The 20,585-nt window shown below is 43.5% G+C and overlaps 2 protein-coding genes across 3 annotated transcripts in view; both read left to right on the plus strand.

Annotated features, from left to right (window-relative positions):
• The window catches only part of prmt3 (protein arginine methyltransferase 3), a 66,316-nt gene extending 61,114 nt beyond the window's left edge, over positions 1-5,202 (plus strand). Inside the window, exon 17 of the mRNA XM_055012561.1 lies at positions 4,964-5,202. Within this exon, the coding sequence (XP_054868536.1) occupies positions 4,964-5,073 (110 nt within the window). The 3' untranslated portion in view covers positions 5,074-5,202. The remainder of the gene's footprint in view (positions 1-4,963) is intronic.
• A 1,755-nt stretch (positions 5,203-6,957) lies between these two features.
• slc6a5 (solute carrier family 6 member 5) overlaps positions 6,958-20,585 on the plus strand; it is a 40,621-nt gene continuing 26,993 nt past the window's right edge. The window contains exons 1-3 of one of the 2 annotated variants that reach the window (XM_055012534.1): positions 6,958-7,250; positions 18,608-18,724; positions 19,670-20,143. In XM_055012534.1, coding sequence (XP_054868509.1) covers positions 18,722-18,724; positions 19,670-20,143 — 477 coding nt within the window. In that variant the 5' untranslated portion in view covers positions 6,958-7,250; positions 18,608-18,721. The remainder of the gene's footprint in view (positions 7,251-18,607; positions 18,725-19,669; positions 20,144-20,585) is intronic. The other variant, XM_055012512.1, reaches the window with a different exon arrangement.

The raw sequence follows: 20,585 nt of genomic DNA on the forward strand, positions 1-20,585 counted from the left end.
CAGGTTGGTACACAGTTGACAGCCCTATTTGACAACTGTTAGAATCCATATCATGGCAAGAACCAATCAGCTAAGTAAAGAGAAACAACGGTCCGTCATTACTTTAAGAACAAAGGTCAGTCAGTCCAGAAAACTGCAAAAACTTTGAATGTATCCCCAAGTGCAGTCACAAAAACAATCAAGTGCTGTGATGAAACTGGTTCACATGAGGACCGCTCCAGGAATGAAAGACCAAGAGTCATCTCTGCTGTTGAGGATAAGTTCATTCGAGTCACCAGCATCAAAAATTAACAGCACCTCAGATTAGAACCCAGATAAATGCCACACAGAGTTCTAGTAGCAGACACATCTCTACATCAACTGTTCAAAGGAGACTGAACCAATCAGGCCTTTATGGTCAAATAGCTGCTAAGAAACCACTACTGAGGAAAAGCAACAAGCAGAAGAGATTTGTTTGGGCCCAAAAACACATGAAACGGCCATTAGACCAGTGGAAATCTGTGCTTTGGTCTGATGAGTCCAAATCTGAGATCTTTGGCTCCACCCGCCGTGTCATTGTGCAACACAGAAAAGGTGAATGGATGATCTCTACATGCATGGTTCCCACCGTGAAGCATGGAGGAGGAGGTGTGATGGTGTGGGGGTGCTTTGCTGGTGACACTGTTGGGGATTTATTCCAAATTGAAGGCACACTGAACCAGCATGGCTACCACAGCATCCTGCAGCCACATGACATCCCATCCGGTTTGCGTTTAGTTGGACCATCATTTATTTTTCAACAGGACAATGACTATCATTGATTGAACGTTCATTGAATCATGCATAACAAAATAGATGCTTGGTAGCTTTTTGCAGTTAAGCTGAACTGAATCCTAGCTTAAACCAGGATTTGTTAAAGAAAGTAGAACCATTCACCTTCAACTGATTCTTAAGGACTTTATTTTCAGATTTAGATTGTGAAGATGTGGTTTTTCTGTCAGTATCCCATAACTCAGTAGTGTTTTGATCATACATCAACTCTATACAGAGACACCGGAAAGTCAAACCAGGCGTGTGTGTTAGTGACCTTTGCTGTCATGGTCGGCTTGTTTTGCCTCCATATTGTCCACCACTGACCCAGCTCGTTAAGCTGGTGATGGAGTGGGAAGCAGAACAGCGTCTTTTAGCTTATTACTACATGTTTTTCCAGCACTGTAACGTTTTTTCGTGTGGGCTGCTGTAAAAAGCAGCTTTAAGGTCACACAGCATTTTGTGTGTTATAGAAAGAAAGTCAGAACTCACCAACACCTTAACTTTGATCTTTGATGCTCAAATTCTTCCTGCCATCTGTTTTAAGCATTTATGAAAAGATTTTGGTCTTTATGTGATCTTGAAAAGTCATAGTCCTTATCGCTTTAAGTTGGTGACCTCCATTTTAGCATTTTGTCACTGAATACCTGCATTTTAAAACTGATTTTTATATTTTACTGATTACCCTGAGGTAGTGGCGTGGCTTAGTTCCACCCGTATTTCTGAATAGCTAATGCCTTGAGCCCTTTAGGTCCAACAATTAACAGTTTAATCTGATATCATGGGACCTTTTGAATGTCACGTTGGAGCATTTTTAGCTTTTTGTTTGTCATTTTATGCTGTTAAAACAGAACACGAAATGGTTTAGGTTAGGTTTAAGGCCAAGGAGAGGGGGTATTTCGGTGGCGCTACATGGTGTGTAATGGAACGTGAAACGCAAAAAATACGCTCTAGAAACGTGTAAATTGATTTGGCATCTTGTTTACGCGCCTTTTCATGATAACAGTTAGTGTCTAGAATTAGATTAAAAGGGATCCTGCTGAGGTTTTTGAGCAACCTGCCTCACCACTCTGTAACATTCAATGTAGAAGTTTGCATAGAGCAAGAGCATTACATGAAATTATATAGTAACCAAGGACTACTAAGCTACAGACTAGATTAGAAATAGAATTTGGACTATGTTAGCACTTTTACCTTCATGAGCTTTTCTAATCTGATGTCCGCATGCTGTTTGATATTTTCTGCCATTCTTAAGAGTTTTTGTTAATCCGTATGTTTTGGGTTGATAACTTGTTGGCTTTGAAACCTGCACATAAGAGGTGAGAGAAGTATTCAGATCCTGTTCATCTTGTTTAATACATTAAAATACTCCATTAAACGTAAGAGTTCTGCATGCAAAAAGTATTAGCAGCAGCAAACTGTAGTTAAGATATTGCTTTGGTCTCCCTGACTGATATATTGTCATATTTTGATGAATGATGAGATTATAAACAACATGTTAGTGTTGTAGCCACTGCAGGTGGAGCTAGTCTGAGGTACTGTTGATTAAGTTTTCTATACAGAGGCAGCAGAAATATCAGATGATAACTCTGAAAGAACAGAAGACATAAAGTTCTGACAACAGATCTGTTTTCAAGTTTTCTCTAATCTTCGATTTTTGGTGAGATATTAGGTCATTGGAACATTTAATGAAATGAAGCCATGTGAGAAATAAAAGGAAAAATCACTATTTGGTGGAGCTGTTAACAGCTCAGACAGCTGAAATATGAGCCTGACTGCACACAGTTTTTTGTAAGACATCAGAAGCCAAAAATGTTGGAAACCACTGGTTTAATCTTGAACAGTTTTTTGTAGTTAGATTTTTCTGTTCTATATTATACATTATATAAAATCTTCATGTTTAAGAAACAGTCAAATAAATGTAGGAAAGTAGAAAGTATATTTCACTCAGGTAGAGGTGGAAAGCACCATAAAATGGAAATGCTATAAGTGTTTATTTAAGTAAATGCACTTAGATACTTTCCACCACTACTGTACAGGACTTTATTTTGAAAAATGCTTTAATAATAGCAGTTTAATAAGTCTTTTCCACCATAAGAAGTACCTCACAAACAAAAGAATTTAATATTTAACTCCTAAATATTAAATATGTTGATTTTCCTTTAGAACTTGTCTCTTGTTCCTCTGCCACTCGCTGGTTTTTGCTTTTACGAAGTGAATCGCTGCCCTCTCTGCAGTGGAGTGACAGGCCCAGAGCGCGGCGCCAGGCAGCAGTCTTGGTGACAGCGGCGTTGGCATGGTAGCGAGAGACAGCCGTGATGGCGGACGCTTCGCTGGAAAAAAAGCGCCACAGTCAGCACTTTCTCCCCTCGTCCTCCTCTAACCTCCAGCGAGGAGAAGTGGGGTGGGCACCGTGAGACGGATGCTTGTTTGCCGTTCGGGTAAACATTCATTTACCTCCAGCAGTCAAACGTGAAGTTAATCAGAGTGATTATGCGTCATAATCAGCAGCAGCGTCTTGCATCCTACTGTAGATGCTCGTCCTCCTCCTCGCTGCCATCTGGAGATCTCAGAGAATCTGTATTCATACATGCTCGTGCACAATCTTGCTTATTAACATGCATTAAACCACATTGCCTTTACACACACATCATCATTTCAGTAAGCGCCAGTGCGTCTCGGCTCATACTGCAGAGGCCTGAGCTCAGCAGGTCTGTACTGCTGCAGGGCATTGGGAAGACTTTCCTTTTATGAGCATTTCTTTTTCATCACGAACACAATGATCAGTCTGAAATTGTTTCTGTTAATGTTCTTTTTCTCATGGAGGCGTAGAAGTTGTGATTAATGACATAGAAGATTGTTATCAGATTAATTACAGCGTTAGTTGTTGCTGTAAGAGAAACAAAATCCACCAGCTTGTTCTTAAATAACCTGTTGGGAAGATATTGCACCAGAACAAACTTGAATACGTTTACAGAAATGCATATGCAAATGTAGTCCTTCTCCACTGAAGCAAATAAAACTTGGGTTCGGTCTTTCCATGTAGTTTGTTGACAACATGGAAAGTGCAGAATTAATGTTCTCCTCGTTTTTTTTCCAAAGAAAAAGATTGTTTTTTAATTTTATAATTATTTTTCTGCTCTGATCCGGTGCTTCCCACCTTTGTTAGAAATGCTACCTGACTAGAACTCTTAAAGACAAAAATGGTGGAAAAAACAACTTTCCTGTGGCCTACTATCGACCTTGTTTGCTGCCAGCTGTTTTGCCTATTTTTGTGTTTTTTGATAGAACTCATATAAAGACGAAGGCAGATTAAAGGAAACTTAAAGAGGATTAATAAAGTGTTGTGCCACCATGTGCTACCAGTAAAGCTTTGATGCTCCTTTACATTGATTCTCCGAGTCTCTAGAACTCCATTGATGGGATGAACAGCATTCTTCCGAAACACTGTTCCTAATTTATTGTTTTGATGATGGTTGTAACTCTTCCTTCTAGTGGAATGAAACGATGTCAACATAGTACCCCTCAAAGCATCCTCTCATTGTAGATGTCAAGTGTTCAGGTTTTTTATTTAATCAACTGACTGTATTATAGATGCAAACTTTAAATAGATTTTCCTAAGTTCAGTGGCTGCTTTTCCATGCGCTGATAAAGTCATGGATGCCTAATGTTTCCTTTCATTACCTGCTTGACCTTAATGCTGCTGTCCTGTTTAACATGGGTTTGTCATCTACTTAGAAACTATGGCCAGAAGCCATTGACCACTACAGTTAGTCTTTGTCATGGTGGCTCCTTGCTAGCTAAACTGTATTGCAGACATTATTTCAAATGCTAAAAAACCTTTTTAGTTGAGGGACATTTGCTGTTTGCCAAAATTCATTGTGTCGTTATTGACCACACAGCTCCAACTATGTTCTCTTCATGTACTTGCTTTTCACACTAGAACAGTGTCCAGAGGTCATTAAGTGATACAGAAGTCTCTGTCATGGTGACCCATTGCTATGAGCCGCTACAATGCACTTGGTCGCAACATATAACGTGAACATGTAGACACAGCTGGCATGGATGAATTCAGCACAGTGGTGGAGGGATTTTCCAATGAAGTACCTACACGTCTTCAATGTATAGCACTCTACTAATGTTGATATTTCTCTGTTCTTGCTGTTTTCTTTAGGAGAAGAGCTCAAGGGGAAGATCACTGTCCGTAAAAACAAGAAGGATCCTCGCTCACTGTTGGTCACCTTTGATGTCCAGGACAGGAAGCAGACTTACAGCCTTCAATAACATCAGCTGTCTCATGGTACATTCAAGAAACAAATGTAGGCAACCTTTTACTGACCAGTCATGATATTGCAAAATGTTAGGATTGTATCTCTTTCTTGTAATAAAAAGAACAGACAATGTCATTTAGGATTTCATCCTTGTCTGTGTGTTCTTAAGTATACGGTCACATAATGACACTAAACTACAAATCACTTTTGTTTTACAGCCATCTTTCAGACTCCTTTGACAGCAGTTTTGTCTGTAAATCTCCTTTTCAGGCTCTACACATGTAGATTTGTGCTGGGCCACTTTAAGACAAGCAGAGCCTTGCTTTGTTTCAGGTCGTTGTCATGCTGAAAGGTGAGCCACTATTCCAGTCTCAGGTAGCTGCACTCTCTTTTCATTTAAAAACTTCTCATTCTTCTCTCAATTCGGACCAGTTTCACAATCTGTTCTGCCGGGATACACAACCACAGCTTGATGTTACCACTGCCATGTTTCACTATGGGAAAGGTGTTAATAGGTGATGAGCAGTGTCCTGTGTTCTACCCAAATAGTAAAATTTTTGTCTCATCAGACCAGAGAATCTGTTTTCTGGTTCACAGGATCCTTTATATCTCGTTTGACAAACTCCAAGGAAGCTATTGTGTCTCTATTTTCTTAGTATGGCTTCCGTCTAGTTCCTTTGTCATAAAAACCTGACTGACACTGAGATGGTCATCCTACTGTCAGGTTCTCACCATTTGTGCAGTTTCTCTGTAACAGATCTTTAAAGACGCCTCACTGACCGAGATCCTTTAGCTCTTGGAACCACTGTGCTCCTGGGAACACTCAGAGCTTTAGAATTTTTTTCAAAAAGTTCCACAGAGAATTTGTTGGATTTTTTGTCTTGGTTTTTGTCCTGGTGTGCACTGTGATCTGTACACTGAATGTGTGTTCAGTCAGTTCTGTTTCTACAGATGGACACAAGTCAAGTCCAAATTCATATATTCAATACAAACAAGATGCAAAAGACCCCAGTTTGGAGTTTCATGGCAAAAGGGTATGAATATTTTTATATAAGAAGCATTTTACTTTTAGATTCGCAAGTGCCAATTCCCTGTTTTATTAATTTAATATTAAATCTGTCACAAAATGTGCCAGAATGTGCCAAAAACCTTCAACAAATGTATAGGAATCCCATAGATGTGTGGAAATCGTTCACTTTTGTATACATTTTAGCCCAGGTTTACCCTTAAATGTCTTTATGCCTTCAAACTTGAACACTTGAACCTCATGCACCATTTCTCACATACATCACTTCCTGATCCACCCAAACAAAAGGCTCGAGCACCCGGCTGTTCTTCGTTAAAGACACTGCGTACCTTTCCAGTCGTTTCTCCTTCTTATTGTCCTACTTTGAGCTGCGTGAGATCTAACCAGGGGCATCATCCATCTTCCATGAGTTTACTGGGACAACGCAAAATGAATTTTAGCTTTAAAAAGGCTGACTGAAGCCTCTTTACATACTTCATTGAGCAGCTCTGCTTACAATTAAAGCTTTTTTCCTTCTTGTCTTCCTTCCTTCTCTGCCCCGAGATGATGAATCCTGAACTCTGGGAGAGTGTAGTCATCTATGAGGAGGAGGAGCAGACTGTGAGGCTGGCTGCCTGTTTTATTGGTGATTTGACAGTCACATCTTCTGATGTATTTCTACTGCTTCTGTGTCCTCTCTGCCATTTCATTAATATAGTCTGGTGTGTGCTGACCTCAAATAGGGCACAAGAACACAACGTGCCTTTAAAAAGTTGAGCGGAGGAAACTAGCCGCTGAGCTGTTGTTGTATCTTAAATATCTTAACTCTTTAAAAACAGTCCAGGAGGAGCCAACTGAGGAACCGGCAGATCGCGAGATGCTGTGAGATCGCGAGATTCAGTGAGTGACGAAATTCAACATGGCGGATCCCAGCTGCTAGATGAAAAGTAAACAAATCGCCGCTATCTCGACGTATTTGTATTAAAAAAAATAAATAAAAAAAACAACAACCTAACTAAATAGCCTGCTCAAGATCGGAAACGGTAGTGCTCACAGTGGAGGACCTTGAGAACTTTATTGACGACTACTTCGTCCGGTGCACGATGGAAGACGCCAACCCGAGCAAGAGGAAGAAGGCAGACTCTTCGACAGACACACAAGACTTGGAGGTCACGGATATCCAGGTAAGTGTTCTCGAGTCAAGTAATAAGAAGCTCGATATCCTTAGTTTGCTTCACCAGGAGATAAAAGACCTGAAAGCAAGCCTGGAGTTCACCCACCAGCAGATAGAGGCTCTGCAGAGGGACAACACCAAACGCTGACAGCGGTCACTTCAGAGGTGAATACACTTAAAAAAGAAAGCAAAACCCTGAGGGAGACCGTCCTGGACATCCAGTCGAGGAGCATGCGAGACAACCTGATCTTTTCTGGTATCCCTGAGTCCACACCGGATAACCCAGAGACCCTGGTTAAAAACTTTATGGTGTCGGCGCTTAAAATCCCTGCGGAAACTGTTAAAAACATCACTTTCCACCGCGTCCACCGGCTCGGACCCCGAGAAGGAAACCGGCACCGTCCTATCATCGCAAAGTTCGAGCACTTCCAGCAGAAAGTGCTCGTAAGAAGCAAAGGATGGGAGCGACCAGTTTCCCAGGGAAATCAACGAGAGGCGCAAAGTATTATACCCCATCATGAAAGAACACAGACAGAAAAGTGAACGGACTGCACTGGTTGTGGACAAACTATACATAGATGGGCAGCTATTTTGTGAACCCTCCATTACCCCCTGGCTCTTCTAAAAAAAAAAAAAAAAAAAAGAAAGAAAAAAGAAAAAAATGGCTTAAACGTTTAATATATCACTTAGTCATTTATGTTAGAAAATGTTATAAAAAAAAATGTCACAGGTGTAAATGTCTCACTCTCCTAATCTACACTCCCCACTGGAGAACCCCCTCCTCCTTCTACTTTTCTCTCTCTCCCTCTCTATATGTCTCCCTTTAGCTCTCTCACCCTCTCACACACTCACCCCCCACACTCTCACTCACACCCTATGTACCCCCCATGTTTATTGTGCCTGTATGTTTTATAATGTGTTTGTTGATAGTTTTCCAGGCAATGATGTGCTATTATATAATGTATATATAGATCCTGACCTGCTGTATACATCTCTCTCCAACACTCACAGCTCACAGACAGCAACAGACAACTCACAAGGACACACACAGATGTTATATTACATTACTACATACTCAGTGACAGAACATCTTCTCTCTGTATGTTCAAGTTTAATATCGTAACCTGGAATGTTCATGGCATACGCTCACAAACAAAAAGAGTTAAAATCATGGACTATGTCTCTAAATAAAAGCAGATATTTTGCTCCTCCAAGAAACGCATTTACTACAGTCGGAAGAAAAATGTTTATCAGACTCGAATTATAGTATTATCTTTTCATCTTGTTATAACAGCAGACAAAGAGGGGTCTCCATTCTAGTCCATAAGAGAATTCCATTCACTTTAAACAGTACAGTAACGGACTCAGAGGGCAGATATATTATTATCCAGGCAACAATCTTTAATAAATTATATTCTATTGTAAACCTCTATGCTCCGAATAATGACGATCCAGCCTTCTTTCACACTGTTTTCTCTCACTTAGCAGACTTATCTGCTAACTCAACAACTATTATCGGTGGTGACTTCAACATAGTTTTAAACCCTTCAGTAGATCGATCTAATAGTCCAGTACATGTAAAACAATCACAATCAGTTAAAGTCGTACATGATTATATGAAAGATTTCGGACTAGATGACGTCTGGAGACTCAAAAACCCTACAAAGAGGGACTATACGTTTTTCTCTCCGGTGCACAAAACATTTTCAAGAATTGACTTTTTCCTCTTAAATAACTCTATCGCACATAAAGTTACCACTAAAATCCACCCAATCGTTATCAGCGACCACGCACCAATATCACTCAGCCTGCAAACAGATTCCATCCCTAAACCTCCTCAGACTTGGCACCTCAACATCTCTCTACTCAAAGACCCAGAATTTGATCGAGTAATAAGGAGTGAGTGGGCAGACTTTCTAAAAAACAATGACTCGAATGACTTACCCCCATCTTTGCTTTGGGAAACTGGAAAGGCCGTAATCAGGGGTAAAATAATATCGTACTCCTCATACAAGAAAAAAAAAGATCTACAAACAGAGAAAGAAATTGAAGAAAAAATTAAACAACTTACAGAGAATTATGCAATAAACCCAAGTGATCAATTATGGTCCGAACTACAAAATGCAAAACTAAACCTCGATAATATCCTATCCAAGAAAACAGAGTTTTTATTACAACTAAGATATAATGATTTCGAACACAATAATAAATCAGGAAAATTTCTGGCGAACCAACTCCAGCGCAACAAAGAAAAATCCTTCATAACAGAAATTAAGGATCCCTCAGGAAAATATACTCAGTCAACTCAGGAAATTAACCAGACCTTCTATAATTATTACCAGAGTTTATACTCAGCAGCAGTTAACCCAAACATAGAAGATATTCATAATTTTCTCAACAATTTAAACATGCCCAAACTAACGTCAAATTACAGAGACATATTAGATGCTCCACTGACTATGAAAGAATTACAATGTGCATTAGATAGTATGCCAGCAGGCAAGGCACCTGGTCCTGATGTTTCCCTGCTGAATTTCTTAAACATTTTTGGTCAATGTTAGCACCCCTTTTCTTCAGGACAGTGACAGAGATTAAAAATAATGGTTATATCAGTCCGCACATGAATACAGCTGCAATTAAATTATTATTGAAACCAGACAAAGATCCTGCGCTTCCCTCTAGCTATCGACCTCTGTCACTAATCAACACCGACATCAAAATTATCTCAAAAGCTCTCGCCTCTAGGCTGGAGAAAATCATCCCGTCAATAATTCACAGTGATCAAACAGGATTTATAAATGGCCGACACTCCACCAACAATATCAGAAGACTTCTAAATCTAATCTCTTTGACGCAACGCCACAACAAAGAAGCTATTGTTATGTCACTGGACGCAGAAAAAGCCTTTGACAAAGTCAATTGGTCCTTTCTCTTTGCTGTGCTCCACAAATTTGGCTTCGGAGAATCGTTTATCCACTGGGTATCAGCTCTGTACAACTCACCCAAGGCTACAGTCACCACTAATGGGATCACTTCATAAAGCTTCAGTCTGCAAAGGGGAACAAGACAGGGATGCCCACTCTCTCCCTTATTGTTAAATTAACCTATACGCAGATGACATTTTACTTTATCTACAAGAACCCAAAACTTCAGTAAAGGAAGTATTTAACCTCATCACAACCTTCTCGCGTCTTTCAGACTACTCCGTCAACTGGTCAAAATCAATTATATTACCTTTAACAGAAAACTCGTGGAATCCCGCAGTCCAAAACTCGCATTATTCTTTTCCTACTGGCAACATCAGATATCTGGGCATAAATATTTCCTCCAAACTCTCAGAATTAGTTCACCTGAACTTCACTCCACTTTTGGACAAAGTCTGTGATGATCTGAGGCATTGGAACAACCTCCCCATCTCCCTTTTGGGACGTATAGCTACAGTCAAAATGAAAATATTACCTAAAATCAATTATCTCTTCTCCATGCTTCCATTTAAACCCACATCAAAGTGGTTCCAATCGTTAGACTCCGCTATTGGTAAATTCTACTCAAAGAATAAAAAGGCTAAAATCAGTTTGACTAACCTCCAGAAGAATAAATCCGAAGGGGGACTGGAGGCTCCCAACTTCATGTATTATTATTTATCCAACCAAATACAATATCTCACCAAATGGATACATCCACATGAAGAATATAACTCCTGGCTGGAACTAGAACAGTTAGATTGTAACCAGATCAAAATCTCTGACCTTCCCTTTATCACTTCTGCCCTTAAACATCATTCCTGCTTCAAGAACCCTATGATCGCTTCCACCTTGTCTGCTTGGTGGAAAGCACTGGAAATCACAGGCTCCCAATTAAAACCCAGTATACTCTCCCCAATCTGGCACAACCCTGATTTTGCAAACAACAAAATAGCTCTTTATTTCAGCACATGAGCAGAGAGAGGAGTCACTCACCTCCATCACCTTCTTGATGATAACACATTTAGGACATATATAAACTTATTCCAAACATTTGAAATAAGAAATGGAAATTTTCTTCAGTACCTACAGGTAAAGAAGACGATTACAAGTAGAATTCCATCACTTCAGACTACTTTACAGCCAACGGATTTACAGTCACCTGAATTTGTCGAATACATTGTGAAACTGTCTCCAAGAAATAAGAAGAATCTTTCAAAAATGGATAGTTTACTCTTAAAGACACACTCTATACACCTACCAACTCAAAAATGGGAAAAAGACGTATCCAAATCTTTTGACTCTGATTTTTGGACCCAGATCTGTGAAAACACATTTAAAATGACTAAAAACACCAACTTACAATTGATTCAATTTAAGGTGCTTCACAGAACGCATATAACGCAATATAAACTGTATAAAATGGGCTTCTCACGCTCAGACACATGTACGCAATGCACCCAAAACATGACGAACACTTACTTTCACGCTCTGTGGCTTTCTACACCCGTCTATCAATTCTGGGTAACAATCACGCAGAAACTCTCCAATATTTTGGACTGCGGGATTCCACATTCCCCGAACGTTTGCCTAATTGGTGATCTAACGCAAACAGCCCTTCCAGACATTCATATCCAACCCACACTTGCAGCTATCGCCATTGCCAAAAAAACTATTTTAGTTAACTGGAAAGATAAGAAAGCCCTCAACATCATCCATTGGCTGAACCTCCTCACAGAACACATTTCACTTGAGAGAATATCTGCTATCAGAAAAACCAACTGGACTCCTTCAAAGAAAAATGGTCTCCATTTATTAAATCAATAAATATTAATCTATAGCCTCCGCTTGTATGTGGGCGTATGCCACTTCCCTCATAAAATTGTAATTATTATTCTGTCTGTGTGTATGGTCTGACTTCTGTCTGCTTTATTTCAGTTTATTAACCCTCTACCTTTTTAAGTAGGATGGCACCATGGACTTCAAGGCTGTGTGCATGCACTAGTGGTGTCCCTTCCCTATTGCTCTTGGGGTTGCTCTCTGGCTCTGCGGGGCCGGCGTGGCTCGGGCCCCTCTGCCTGGGGGTGGGTGTCCCTGGTGTCTCTCCCTTTGAGCCCTGGGTCTGCTGGGCCTGTGCGCCCTCCCGGGGCCTTGGGGGTGGCGGCGGCAGGTCTCTTCTGGGGCGCCCTGGCTGGCCCTGGGGTTTGGGGTGGGTCGGCCCTCCGGTTGCTCCCCTGTCCTTTCCTGCTCTGCTTCCCTCCTCCTCCCTCCTCTCCTGCCTGGCCGCTCGTCCTCGTCCCTCTCCCTCCCCTGGGGGGGCTGGGGGCCCTCCGCTGCCTGGGGGTCTGGCATGGGGGCCGGGTGGTCTCTCTGGGGGGGTGGCTCTGGCTCATCCGGGCACAGGCCTTGGTACTTGCCTGTGTGCCGCCACTGGAGATTAGTTTCTGCTGGCTGGGGGCTTCTGTCCGGGCCTGGTGCTGTCCTGGGGAGTGGTGGGGTGGGTGGGGTCTCGGTGGTGCTGCGGGGTGGGCGCCCTGCATCCTGGACGTGCCGGCTCCGGGGCGGGCGTGGGGGCTCATGGCCCTCGCTCCCTGTGGTGCGGCCTGGTCCTCCCTCCGGGGCAGGGTGCTGCATGTGGCTGGCCCGTGGTGGGGCTACGGCGTCTGCCGGGGCGCTGCTCTAGCGCTGTGACTTCTGGGGGTTTCGGTGCTGGCTGGGCCGGTCGGGTTCATGTGGGCCCACCTCGGCCTCTTGCCTCTGGGCTCTGGGGGCCCTCTGCATCAGTACCGGTGGTCTTACTACCTGTCTCCCCCGCTGCTCTGTCCTCATGGGCCGGATCCACACCAGACTGCCTCTTACTGTGCACTTCACATACTTCTCACGTCACTATATATAGCTACTCTTAGGCACATATAGGGACATGACAGTTAGGGCCCTGAGAGCAGGTGGGGGCAGGAACGATGGGCTCTGTGGTGGGGCGGATGGCAGGGCTCTACGGCCTTGTCTCTTCCCCATCACCCTCTTGTTTGCCTCCCCTGCTCTCTAATTTCTTTTTAATGCACCACATACACTCACACCTTGGGGGTAGGTCTGGGATGGCTTGGGGAACTTGGGCCAGGGTAGGCTGCAGAGTAGCCATCCTCTGTGGTCCTCTGGCCCGTCCCCTGGACGCCTCGCCCAGCCTCCCCACTTTTAATGCACCACATGACACTCAGGGTTACACTATCACGGTGCAGGGATAATGTAAAGGGGGGGGGGGGGGGGGTTCTCCTGCATGCTCGACGGGTCCGGGCAGGTGCGATGGCTCTTGGTGGGCTGCGGGGGCTGGATTGGCCGTCCTGGTGGGCGCTGTGGCTGTACTGCGGGCTGGTGGCATGTGGTGGCTCTGTCCTGGTGGGTTGTCAGGGCGCATTGCGGGGAGTGGGGGCCCTGGGTGTACTGCGCTCACCTGGGGCCTGGTGCGGGGGGTATGCGGGGTGCCTCCCTGTTGGCGTCGCCGGGCCCCACCACACTGTCCATTTTTACTCTCTGGACTCGCATCGGGTCCCGGCTCCGATTTCCTCTGGCCGGCTCCCGGTGGCGGCCTGCCTTGTGATGGGCTGGTTGCCGCCCCTTCGGTGGGCCGCTCGGCACCTGTGTCTGGCTTCCTGGCTGTGTGGGGCCGTTGGCCCCCTCGGGGGGGGGTGAGAGGGGGTGGGGGTGGGCGGGTCGGGTGGTGGGGTGGGGGGTTTGGTGGTGACTGGGGTGGGCGGGGTTGGGGTTTGGGTGGCGGGTGGGTCCTCGTGCCCCGGGCCGCCTGGGTCGGTCTTGGTGCGCTGGGGGTGTCGGTAGCTGCTCCCTCTTGTTCTCCGGGTTTGCATCGTTCACGGTGGCCCCGGTGGCTCTCTGGGGGCGCCACCCTGTGGCTCCTACGGCCCGGGGGGAGGGGTGCCCTGTTGGCTTGGCCCTGCCTTGCCGTGATTGCTGTTCTGTGCTTCGGGGTTCTTCACACTTGCATGTTTGATCAGGTCTCGCCAGCCACTGCCGAGTCCCATTTCAGTGATTGATGGGACCCACCAGAATGTGCTGAGAATCTCTCCAGAGTCTCTACCCTAAACTCATTCTCTCTTTCACTAGTATCCTCTTCTGGCCTATTCTATTCTATTCTATTCTATACTATCAAGACATCCACAATTATGGTGCTCAGTACCGTTTGTTTAATTATTTATTTATTGAATCTCTTTTTCTTTTGTGTTGGTTTGGTTTTCTTTTCTTTTTTCAAATTTTTTTATTATTGATGGACAGTTAGTAGTTGGGAATAACACACCACCTTACAATCTTTAATTGCAATAGCACCGCCTGTTAATTTCTATCCCTGTTCGTCCTGTCCAGTCTTTGTTTCCCCCACACATCACTGAGGTGTAGCACTGCCCTCCCTGGCTTATAATAGGGAATTCTAATAAAGAATATCTGCTTAGCTTTCAGGGAGGGCCGGTGATGGTCACACACATGCACTAAATATTAAAATATTTGGCTGCAAGACTAAAATATGCATCAGTCTCATACATTGTTGACACCTCTTTTGTGGAGTTAAACAATGAGAACAAATGCAGACAAAAAAAAGAAAAATAAATAAATAAATAAATAAATAAAAACAGTCCATTGAGTTGTGTCACTTTTGAACAGATGTCGCACAACCTGGATGACTGAGTTGAATGCACACAGACTTTTTTTTAAGCCTCACTGGATTCCTGTGGCACCGTGCTGACGTTTTATGATGTGCTCTTTGCTAAATGAACAAGCACTGGTGTATCCTTTGATGTACATGACAAGAAATTAATTAAAAAGGCTGATTTTGCAGAGTTTCAAAATCTTTAAAGTGCCTTTAAAGAGCTGCTTTTATTTAGGGTGCAGATATTAGTGATGTTTACCGTCTCATATTAACATCTCAACAGTAGCTACTTATGATGAATAGTTAATTTTTGCAAATCTTTTCCACTTAAAAGCTTTTTCATAATGGAAATATTCCTAGTAATTGTTGAAAAAGTCCACATATGTGCAGTTTCCCAGTCAGATTCAGACACTTAATTTTCATACGAGTTACAACGATATATGATTGGCCAATATTGTCCCTGAAAACACTTTGAATATCCTTATATTCTTGCATATTGGTAGCTTAAAGAAATGTACTACTTTTGTTAAGATTGACAGATATCAGTGATGTTTATTGGCTCACAGGAGGAACATTAGTTTTGCAAATGGTTTGCACGTAAAAGCTATTTTTATGTTGGAAAGTCCTTATTAATTGTGGAAAAGTCAGAATATCTGCAGTTCTTTTGTTTAATTTTGCTTATTGTTTGTTAAACTGACTCATTCACTTTGTTTACATACATTCCATGGCATATGACTGGTCCATATTGTCCCTGAAAACCCTTTAAAAAACTCAGTTTTGCTCAGAGAAATGTACTAGGTGCTTTTGTTTAGGTTCACAGACACCCGTGATGTTTATTGTCTCACAGGAGTAACATCTTAAACATGTTGCCATCTTTAAATATACTGTCCATTTTGATAAATGATCGGTTTTGCAAATCGTTTGCACTTAAAAGCTATTTCATAATGGACAAAAATCTTATTTGTTATGGAAAAAGTCAGAATATGTGCAGTTTTTCCTTTAATTTTGCTTATAGTTTCTTAAACAGACTCATTCACTTAGTTTTTAGATAAGTTCCACGGTATGTTGTCCCTGAAAACCCATTGAAAACACTCATCGTCTTGCAAATTAGGAGCTCAGAGAAATGTGCTCTCATTAGTCCAATTACAGAACATTTTAACTGCTTCTTTCTGAGCCAGTCGCACGAATGATGGGCCGAACTTGAGCTGAAGGTTCAGTCAGGCCGCTCTGCTGCTGCTGCTGCTGGACTTGATGGTGATGATAATGGGAGCCGTGCGCCTCTGGATGACCTCCTCCTGCTGAATCACTGCTTTCCAGGCACTTGAAATGGATGCGGCTTCTTATCAGTCAGGCGACAGAGGGAGTGATCAATTAATTACACGAGCTCGTGTAATTAACGAGGAGACACTCGGAACCCCACCACCTCCTCCTCCTCATCCTCTCCAACGAGGCAGTTAGTTCACCTCCTCCATCATGATTTAGTCTGCGCCAAGTAGAAACCAAAAATTGAGACCCCAAAGCCAAGTTTGGTTTGCTGAGGATACAGTGAGTTGAAATGAAACAGATAAACGCGAGCCTATAGCTAATCTAAATGCCACTGCGGTGACTTCACTCTGCTGCGTGTGCGTAAAGCTCTCCAAACCTTTTATTCTCTTTCTTTGAATGAAACATTTAAACGACTCATGAGAATCAGATCTGGATGTGTTGGTCACGTTGCGTGTATGTATGTGTGTGTCAGTCGTTGCGGTCTCTGGAAGAGGAGCTGAAATCAATTACAATTATTCTCTGTTGACAATGTAATTAAACTCAAGGCGGTGGCTAATACACCCGCTTCAGCCTCTTATCTGGGACGGACGGAGATTTACAAGCGCAGGGAGCGCGGCGTGCATAGTAAGTGAAGGGGCCCCGAGTGGGACTGTGCACGTCCTGGTGTTCCCACTGATCCCAGCAAGAGAGGCTGCTCCACACCTCCTCTACTGGGCTGGAGTCAGAACAGGTTAGAATCAGGACATAGAACAGAAAACTGCACCATTTTAATGGACCTGCAGGAGAAGTTAAATGTGAATTTAGACGAGGAGTTCTGGTTCGTTCATTTAAAAAAAAAAAATCAGGCCTATGAAGGTATTATATTTGACGTTTGGATGAATGGGTAAAATATGAAAAGAAATTAGATTTTCAAAATGTAGCTATAGATTTTTAATATTAGGTGACGTTTCTTGTCTTTTAATCTCTGGCTAAACAATTCAGCAACATAAAATTAGAGTAGCCAAATGATTTTCGCTCCTAAATAAAGGCATAGGCCCACAATTAATATTTTTACGAATATAAAATATTATTATTATTATTATTATTATTATTATTATTATTGGCCCACATACCTTTATCGCCTGCTCTCGACAGGCCCTGCTGGCGAGCTAGACAACGTGGTTGCTTGGCGACAGCGTGCACCCCAACTTAGCTATTTTTCAGTACAGTTGAGAAGGCCTGACCTCTTTATTTAGCTAAACTACTTCCACGTTGCTGCAAAGTGTCGAGATAAAAAAGTTGAGTCAATAGGAAATCAATTCCTCTTCCTTTTCTCGGCCTGCGCGTTTGGCTTCAGTCGCTCCAGGATTCACTGTGCGATGTTCCACTGTAGAAAGGCCTGAAGGTGAAACTTAGAATTAACTAATTATTTGTCATTCATGGCGTAACCGAGATCCCATGTGTCTCTTTTTAGTTTTATTGGAAAAATCTCCATACGTGGCCTATCTGTTTAGATGGAAACTTGGAGAATGCTATGCGCAATGCAGTGTTTTAGGATGTACAGTGTGGCACCATCCCCCCCTCCTCTGTCACTGCTTCCAGTGCAGCTCCAGTGGTTGGCTGTGGTTCCTCCTGACACACGTGATTTCATTAAAAAAAAAAAAAAAATCCTTCTTGCGTAAGACTTTAACAAATGAGTAGCTTTATAAAGACCTCGCCCACTTTTTTTTCAAACTTGATCAATGCTCCTATCGGTGACGCACGAAGGAACGTACAGAGCCTGGAGCGCGCTGTGCGTAAAACTCTCCAAGTGGAAAAACTATTTATAGTTCAGACCATTTTTAGCACCTTGTCTTTTTTGCTTAGCCTATGCAACTTTTGAGAATAAGAAATCGTGCGTGTGTAATTGTTAGATATAAGTAAATATGTGTCAGTAACTATATAAAAAGCGGCCTCTTCTTTGATATATAGCTAACAACTGATACAGACGCGTATATGTGTAGTTTCAGCATTCTGCAGGCCCAAGTGTTGAGAACAGAAAAGAGCATTATTTTTTCTCGATAAAAACAAAACCCTCATTTGGTTACTGTAATTGTAACTGTACCAGAAAACTCCAACTCAGCACAGTGCAAACATTATTTAGACCCGCATCCACTCAGTCGCAACTCATTAGATTTTTCCAATAATAGCCCAAACCTGGAAATCTTTATACCGAACGAGCCGATCATGTGGGATGTTTGTGTGTAAGCATCCCACACATCCCCAGAGACAAGTGTATTAATCAGCTTTGGAAGGGTCCGTCCTGCGCTCACGCATGCAACGTGCGTAATCAGAATACACACAGTTTCACGCACGTACACACGCGCCCACGTCGTCTTGGCTCCCGGTTGTCCCTTTAAAAATCCAAATCCAAGGCCAATGATTTATCAAACTCCTATTATCAAGAAAATGTCACGCGAAGGGCACCTTGTTCTGCACTGACGCAAACTCTGCTCTTTTCCCACGGAGCTATAGAAAAGCTTTGCACTTGGTGCTTTGCACAGCTGCAACCAGTCCGCTTCCAGTCCTCTCCTCGCCTTTTTACAGCTGTTTCCAGTCCTCCAGCAGAGCTCTGCAAAAAAAATGGTAAGTGCATTTATTCACTTTATTCACCTTTTATTTCGTCTGTCTTGTTGAAATGTTTTACTTTCGTGGGATTTTGACACTTTCGGGCAGCCGCTGATGCACTTGCACTGTCCGTGGTGCTGAAATGCGGCTGTGGCTTTACATTAAAACAACTTTCTTCACTATTTTTTCTCACCAGTCAGCTGGTTTTTTCCTCCTGTAATGGCACGTAATGGAGCTCTTTAAAAGTTTAGATGGGAAAAAGTTGATTTTACATAATTTTTCTCATTTCTATGCTTTTTTTTCTTTTATTAATTCTATCGATTTAAACAGAAGCCAGGTGGTTATTTTTCCACCCACTAGGCCTAATTAAGAACACAACTAAGCATTAATCAATCAATTTTTTTTAATCTAGGGGCTTTTACGGTTGCTTTCCGTTCCCCCCTCTTTCAAAGTTACATTTTCGGGAGTCATTTGTAATTCCGCCGCCCCGGGTCCGCTCACTGCTGTAACGCCGGTGATCTTGCATGCCTGCGGGGAGAACGGCGCCACCGACAGACCCGCAGCAGCTTGTCTATTGCCCATAAAAATCAGTGGATGTGTGTGGCTGAATGACATGAGGGGGAAATGGGGCGTAAAATTAAAGAATCTTGCAGAAAGCGAGAACTGGAGAAGCAAAGCAACCCCCTCCCTCCAACACACACACACACACACACACACACACACACACACACACACACACACACACACACACACACACACACAGCAACACACCCGGCAGACACTGAGCTGAAACTATAGAGCAGCCAGAGCCACAACACACTGCAGAAAACGTAGCAGAAAGAGAATTTATTTTTTATTTAGTCCCGGAGCAGAGATGGGCTGCCGCAGCTCCACAGCTCCACGGTGGTTTGTGCCGCTCTGCCGCTTTTTGTCTCGCTGATCTGTTTCACTCCCATGTTGCAGGATTTCTCTGACCAGAGAGACATGGCCAAACAACCGGCCAGCGCTCCGACTGGCTACATCCCGGAGCAGCAGCCCGACGGAGCTGCGGGACTTACAACAAACAAACCGGACAACACGGCTTCATGCCCGCCGCCCGCCCCTCACCATCACCCGGCGCCTCAGCCGCCGCCTCCTTGCAACGAGAGCAAAACTTTTTGTCCCACGGAAAATAAACCGGGAGAACCGGACACCAATAAAGCATATGGGACGTTTAAAAACCCTCCGCCGGCGGTGCCTGGATCCTTCGCCGCCAACTCGGTGTTCAGGAAGGATTCCGTCGGTTCGGCCCGCGGGGGGTCCGCCCAGTACGGCGACCCGCTCCGGGCCACCACAGAGCAGAACAACACCACTGGCAACTGGACGGCTATGAGCCAGACCACCATCATACTGGGAACAGATGGGAACACGACTGTTCAGCCTGGAACCGTGGCGGGGGTAAGTCAGCTAAATGAACCGTTTCCTTAACGGAGAGCGGCCGGTGTGAGAGCGGAGCGGCTGGAAGCAGGTGCGGGGTGGATGTTCCAGCGTGTCGCTGATCAGACAGCTGATTGGATTAACCTGCTGCCTCCAAACGGGGAAGGTGCAAACCCCTGGGAGCGCCGTGCAGACCTCTGGTTGATCAGTGCTGTTTATTCAGAGTGTTTGGAGCTGTGGTGTGTGTCCCATACACATGAGATTTTCCTGCCGGTGGTTTGTGGTTTTGGCACTGCACCGATGCGTAAAAGTGTTCCTTTGTAGACCGACAAGTTCCGAGATGAACTAGTGACTCCACAATGGGATCACAGCTTTAAAAGGAACAATCACTGTGAGGCTATAACATAGAGGGGATGTGTTAGAAATAATTCCTTGTGGGAAAGAACAGAATCTTCAGGCTGCT

Source organism: Amphiprion ocellaris, chromosome 1, assembly GCF_022539595.1.
Source record: "Amphiprion ocellaris isolate individual 3 ecotype Okinawa chromosome 1, ASM2253959v1, whole genome shotgun sequence".
Lineage (NCBI taxonomy): Eukaryota > Metazoa > Chordata > Actinopteri > Pomacentridae > Amphiprion > Amphiprion ocellaris.